Here is a 6784-nt window from a genome sequence, read left to right as displayed (position 1 = left end):
CTCCCAGCTGGCAGCCCTCGGGCAGGCGGGCAGCACCGCCCCGCGGGAACCCGCGCTCTGCCCCCGCGGCCACTCGGGGCGGGGGCTCAGCCTGCCAGCAGCGGCGGAGGCGGCTCCGGCTCGGCTGACGTCAGGCGGCCCCTTAAAGAGGCGCCGCAGCGGGAGCGGGGTCGGTAGTGGCGGGCCGCGGAGCTCGTCGGCCCCGCGCGCCCCGACCCCGCGCTGGTGCCGGCCGGGGAGCCGTGGCCGCCGCCGGCGATGGAGCCATGGCGCTCGGCCGGCGGAGGCGGCGGCTGCGGCGCTGCCGGACGCTGCTGCTGGGCGCGCTGCTCTCGCTCTCGGGCACCTGCCTCTGCTACAGCCTGCTGCTCCTCTGCTGCGCCCCCCAGCCGCCCCCCGACGCCCGCTGCCCGCCCGCCCTGCCCGCCGCCCGCAAGAAACTTCTGCAGAAGTGGCGCGCCTGCCCCGCCGCGCCGCCCTCCGGCCGCCACCCGCCCGCCCCATCGTCCCGGCCGGCGGGAGACGGGGGCGGCGGGAGCAGCCGGGCCAAGGCGGCGGTGGCCAAGCGGCTCCCGCACGCGCTGATCGTGGGCGTCAAGAAGGGCGGCACCCGCGCCGTGCTGGAGTTCATCCGTGGCCACCCGGGCGTGCGCGCCCTCGGCACCGAGCCCCACTTCTTCGACCGGCACTATGAGCGGGGCCTGGAGTGGTACAGGTGAGGCGGCTCAGCTGAGCTGGGGAAGCGGTCGCCGTGGGGAACGGGCTGGGGGAGAGCCGCCCAGAAGCCCTTGTCCGTCGCGCCGGGCCGCCCGGCCGCCGCGCTCTGCTCTCCGTCGGGACCGGAACGTCGGAACCTCTCAGCTATGCTCCGCGTCTTGGGCTCCCCCGTGACCCGTCAGCTCGCTCGGCTGCCTGCCCTGCGTCCCCCGCGAGCTTTCCCAGGCGCCCCGCGGACCCTCCGCCTCCTCCGCGCTCGGGCTGAGGAGGCGGCGGCGGGAAGCGGCGCTCCTGCTCCCCGCCCGTCCCCCGTTTCCCGGCTGAGAAGTTCGGTGGCGGGTAGGGATCCTCGGTAGGGGCACGACGGCTCCGCTGGGCTTGGCGGTTCCTTGCCCGGCTTCCCGACAGAGGCTCTCCCAGGAATCCTCACCCAAGGAGGCGGAGAGAACCGGCTGTTCCGGCTGGTGCCACTCCGGCCTCCCCTCAACCCCCCCCCCCCTGCAGAACGCCCACTTACCTTCTTCTTCCCACCTGAGTTGTCCGGGGAAGTCTCCTTCCTCCAGGGCAGGAGTGAGATTCCCAGCCAGGACGGCTCAGGCAGGGCAGTTGGCCAAGGACGGCTCCGAATCCCGGACGTGGATCCTGTCGACAGGTGGGTCAGCCGGCTTACCAGTTGGAGCTTGGCTGTCTCGCTCCAGGCACTTCCAGGCCTGCCTGAGATCCTCTGCCAAAGGCCTCGTGGGGCACAAAGGCGATCCGTGCAGCCTTCACGTCTCTTGGCTCAAAATGCCGAGATCGGCGCTCAAAGCTGGCGGCGGCTCTGACGGCACCGAGATCCTCTCCGCCTCCGTTTGGCACAGAAGGGAGAGAAGAGGCAGCTCTGATCTCGAAGAGGAAGCTCAGCAGAGCCTTTCCTCTGCTAGAGCAGCGTGTGGACTAGTTGATCTCTAATGTTCTTGTGGTTCTGATTGCAAGCAAAGATTTCCCTTGGGGGTCTTGGAAGCGGCATGAGGTGAGGGATTGGGCTGCCAGCCTTGCTCTGGAAGGGGCTCAATAGAATGAGGAGCATTTTATTCCAAGAGTTAATGGGCTCAGAAGCCAGCTTTAAAAGCATCTTCTGTGGAGGTTCCCTGGTCTCCTAGAGTGGCTCCTTCAAAAGCCACAGATGGAACTGTCTGCTGCTGCTGAACTCAACCATTCCATTTGACTAATATTTCTTTTAAATGAAACCATTTGCTACTCAAATCATGTTTGGCCCACTGGTCTTTCTAGAGGACCGGGGTCTCCGGAGGGACTTGTACAGCAGCACCCGTGGGCTTTTGCTTTGGAACACGGAGCAAACTGTGGGATGACGGGGGCTCTGGCCATCTCCAGCCCCTGCCCGGGTGAGGCCTGAGCCATCGTAGGGGGAATTTCCTTCATCCCAGGCAAGAGGTCTTTCTGCTCAGAAACTTCATGCATCAGGTCAGGAGGCAAAGCTGCTTCAGTCACCTTCCTTCTTGCACTTGAGGTGCCCACATCCCCCCCCCCCGCCCACATGGGACCAACTTCGTCTTTCCTTCAATCAGAGAATGAAAGACCATCCATGCTGCTCATTGTGCCCAGGTAAAAGTAGCACTTTCCTTCTTAAAGTGGCCCAAGACAACCACAGTTGTCAGGCATGTACATTTGTGGTCATCTGTTACCTTGGAGGCAAAGTCGGCTGAAGTGCCCCCTCCCCCAGTCACTAAGAAGTACAAGGCCCCTCCCCTCTGAAATCTGCATTGGCTGCCTTCGGCCAGTCATTGATCTCCTGGCATTGGCGCTTAGCATAGGACTCTAGCCAGGGTAGAGCAGGAGGGCAGAGGGCTCCATTTGATTTGGAAAAGGAGAAACCCCATTTTTGTGCTGTTCCACTTTTAACAGCCTTCTGAAATGAGCCTTTCCTTTAGATTTGCCTTTTTCCCCTGATTGCCTCATTCAGAAAATAAGGAGCTGGTTAGGCTTTCTGGGGTTTCTGTGCCAGTTTCCCTGCACTGTCAGTTTCAAGCACTCCCAACTGTCTCCCCAACCAGGTTGGAGCAGGGCCAGAATCAGGACCATCCTCACCTGCAAACCGAGGGAGCATTTCCCTAGTGGTTGCGAAGGGGGTGCTGCACAGCTGAAAGAGGAAGCCCCCCCAGACTGTTTACTCCAGCAGACTCCCCAGCCAACAGCCCTGGGAAGAGAGGCAGTGCAGGGGTCCGGGAGCCTCAGGCTTTGGACCTGGAGGACCATTTCCCTATGGAGGTTTCCTAACAGACTAGGAACAGGGATTTGGTTCCCCCAAGCAAGAGGGGGCTGAAATGGCCCAGTGCTTTGAAGCAGCCCAGATGGGGTCTGTGTTAGCTCTCCGGTTCCGGAGCAGCATTTTAATGGTGGCTGCTGCCTGCAGGATCTGGTGGATCTCTGTGGCCAGACCAGTGCAGGGGAATCTTAGAAGCCATCCAATCCAAGATCCCCACTTGATGCAGAATCATCTCTGACAGATATTTAGCCTCTCTTTGAAGTCTTCTGGCAGAGAAGCCCCAGGGTCACTGGCTGACGGCTGGTACAATTGGGAGGTTCCTTCCCTCCCTCGGCAGAACCAACCTCATCTCCTTTCTTGACAGAGTGACCATCCCAGATGGAATAGTGTGCCTTGATTTCAGCTCATGAAGTCTTGCATGAAATTCTAGCAGATTTTATGTCAAAGTCTGGTTTACACTCTAGTTGGTAGATCACAAGCTGCACATGTGCCAAATGCCAGTTCTAGGTGGCATCCAGCGAATAATGTCAGGATCAAGAGAGCACTGTTACTCTATTCTGAGCTGAGCAAACCACACTAGAATATTGTGTGAGTTTGGGGAAGGATATTAGCAAACTGGGTCATATCCAAAGAGAAAACAAGATGATCAGAGGCTGGAAGGAAAACTTTATGCAGAATTGTTTAAAGGTCTGGGTATGTTTAGCCTGGAGAAGAGAAGGCTGTGGCAGCTATCTTCAAGTATCTGAGAGTGTGTCACGAAGAAGATGGGCAAACCTTTTCAGGGAAGTTCCAGAGGACAGGACAAAAACAAGAGCTTTGCAATAAGCAGATTCTGGTTGGGGATCAGAAAAGTTTTCTTGGTGGTTAGAGCCATTCAACAGTGGAAGAGGCTTCCTTGGGAGACGGCAAAATTTCCTTCGATGGAGATACTTAAAGCAAGCTAGATGATCATCATGGGTGGAATGTTTCCTGGTCAAGGAATCTAATTTGAAGACCCAAGATTCCTTGGTTGTGTTTGGAAAGATGCTGGAGAGCATCTTTGATTAATAATGGGCCATCTCTGCTTTAATGTTATTTATTTTACTTTTGTGAGTGATGGTTTTATTTAGTTTTTATGGGTACCATGGATTTTTAAAAATTGTTTTCCATTTATGTGTTAACTACTATGCCATTGATCGAGGCAGAATACAAACAGCATAGTGAAATAGTTAGGCAGAATTGTCTCTTTTAGGAGGTGTTCAACTTGCCTGGAGCAAAGCACCTCCACCCTTTGAAGAGCAAAGAGGCAAAAGGTGTTTCTCTTTGGTGGCTTCCAAGGGGAGCCGGAGGAGGTGGTGGGATTTCTCCTATTCTTCTCCCCTTTGTTCCTCACCTCTTTGGGCCCTTCCTTTACAGGCACCTGATGCCCCGCACCCTGGACAGCCAGATCACCATGGAGAAGACCCCCAGCTACTACATCACCCGGGAGGCTCCCCAGCGGATCTTCAACATGTCCCAGAACACGAAGCTGATTGTGGTGGTGAGGAATCCGGTCACCAGAGCCATCTCGGACTACACCCAGACCCTCTCCAAGAGGCCGGACATCCCCACCTTCGAGGGGCTGTCCTTCCGCAACCGCAGCCTTGGCCTGGTGGACACTTCCTGGAGTGCCATCCGCATTGGCCTCTATGCGCTGCACCTGGAGAGCTGGCTCCAGTACTTCCCGCTCTCCCAGATCCACTTCGTCAGCGGAGAGCGGCTCATCACGGACCCTGCAGCGGAGATGGCCAGCGTGCAGGACTTTCTGGGCCTGAAACGGCTCATCACCGAGAAACACTTCTTCTTCAACAAGACCAAGGGCTTCCCCTGCTTGAAGAAGGCCGGGGGAGGCACACTGCCCCGCTGCCTGGGGAAGTCCAAGGGCAGGCCTCATGTCCAGATTGACCCAGATGTGCTGGAGCAGCTACAGGACTTCTACCGCCCCTACAACATCCGCTTCTATGAGGCCGTGGGGCGAGACTTCCGGTGGGAATGAGAGAGGCCTTGGGGGGAGGGGGACAGGCAGGGGGAGCCGCTTCAGCTCTACCTTCCTTCTGGCCATAGGTGACCAGCAGGCCAAAGTCCAGCCCTGGAGCCAGGGCCAGTGAAACCCACAGCCATCCTGCCGGGGTCGGTGAGGCCTTCGAGAACTTTTCAATGGTGCAATCAGGGTATGTGAGGCCCAAGGATGGATTTTATTTTTCATAATGGTATAGAGGCAGAGTTTATAAAGGTCACTATGTAAGCACTAAGGGCACCTGCTCCCTAGGTCCTTCCATGAAACCTCAGAGGTGTCTCCTTGTATGAGCCCCCCATGCACACACCCCAGCTGTTTTGCCCCCCCCCCCGAATAAAGCACAGATGTCTGCTATTACGGGTACCTGAGACCCAGCCCTTGGCTTCTCCTGGAGTCTCTCTTGGTAGCTTCTTGTCTCTTCCTTCTCCTTCCTGGGAAATAAGTCCCAGCCAATCCAGAAGAAGCCTGGCAGAGTCCCAGCAGGTCCCTTTTCTGGGAGAAGGGGCAGGGGTTTGATGGGGTGGCTGCTTTCATTCCTCCTACAGGTTTTTCACCCTCAGCAGGGAGAAATTACCTTTTTCAGCCCCCAACAAGCGCTGTGTGTGGCCCAGCCAGTTGCTGGAGCACCTTCTCCAGTTGCCAAGTGTGTCAAATTCTGCCCCCACCTGCCAGGGTCAGGAGGGCTCAGCTGTGTTTCCAGTCCTTCTGTGCATCAGCTGCCCTCAGCAGCATTGCCCCCTCCATCTCAGAAGGGCCGTGGCTTCTTGTTGGCACACAGTAGCTGGCAGCTCATTCCCAAAGCAGAAGGTCCCTGGCACCCTTCGCTTGCCCTGCTCATCTTCCTTTGCTTGCCTCAGCAGCTGGAGGCAGAACGAGCCCTTCAAAGGGTTTCCAGACTGGCCATTGGGACCCCACGGCCAGGGGAGAGCAGCAGCCTCAGTTCCCAAGAGCCAGGGATGCTCTCCAGGGGTGAAATGCAGCAGGTTCTGACAGGTTCTGGAGAATTGGTAGTGGAAAGTTTGAATAGTTTGGAGAACCAGCAAATGCCACCTCCGGCTGGCCCCAGGTGTGGGGAGCGAATAGGGATTTTGCAGCGTGACCCGACAAATGCGCGCTCGACTAAAGCGCACCGACGAAACTGCAGCGACAAAACCACAACGTCATCAACGCGCCGACAACAGCGTGCCGACAACAGCGCACCGACAACAGCGCGCCGACAACAGCGCAATTTAAGTTTAGGTAAGGGTTAGGTTCAGGGTTAATTTTAGGGTTAGGTTTAGGGTTAGGGTTAGGGTTAGGGTTAGGGTTAGGGTTAGGGTTAGGGTTAGGGTTAGGGTTAGGGTTAGGATTACAGCGCGCTTCTGTCGGCGCGCTGTTGTCGGCGCACTTCATCGCTCATTCGTCGGCGTGGTTTAGAACTCATAGTTTTGTGACCGCGGCTTAGTCGGGCGCGCTTTTGTCGGTGAACCATTTTGCAGTAACCTTCCCCCACTACACCCACCCAGCCACGCCCACAGAACTGGTAGTAAAAAAAATTGAATTTCACTATTGATGCTCCCCTTTGAAAGAGCCCCGTCTCCCCCTACATTTCAGGCTTCCTGTTTGGAGGTTGATTGGAGCAATGCAAGCGAGGGGTCCCGGTGCAGCTGCTTACAACACCTCAAATATTAATTTTGATTAACTGAGGTGTGCATTGCACCTCAAAGATTAACTGCAGCGCATTGGAAACCAGTATGTGGTGTGTGTGTGTGTGTGTGTGTGTGTGT

General features: G+C 57.0%; 1 protein-coding gene across 1 annotated transcript; it reads left to right on the top strand.

Moving 5' to 3' along the window:
- Positions 1–165: 165 nt before the first annotated feature.
- On the top strand, positions 166–6209 carry LOC106543574 (heparan sulfate glucosamine 3-O-sulfotransferase 2-like). The gene is made up of 2 exons (XM_014059621.2): positions 166–715; positions 4379–6209. The coding sequence occupies exons 1-2, from the start codon at positions 267–269 to the stop codon at positions 4995–4997; spliced, it is 1068 nt and encodes a 355-aa protein (XP_013915096.2). The 5' UTR covers positions 166–266; the 3' UTR covers positions 4998–6209.
- Positions 6210–6784: the final 575 nt, after the last annotated feature.

The sequence above is a fragment of the Thamnophis sirtalis genome, unplaced genomic scaffold (assembly GCF_051295495.1).
Source record: "Thamnophis sirtalis isolate CommonGarterSnake01/CBP01778 unplaced genomic scaffold, rThaSir2_p1.2 scaffold_14, whole genome shotgun sequence".
NCBI lineage: Eukaryota > Metazoa > Chordata > Lepidosauria > Squamata > Natricidae > Thamnophis > Thamnophis sirtalis.
This window is presented reverse-complemented; position numbering and strand designations above follow the sequence as displayed.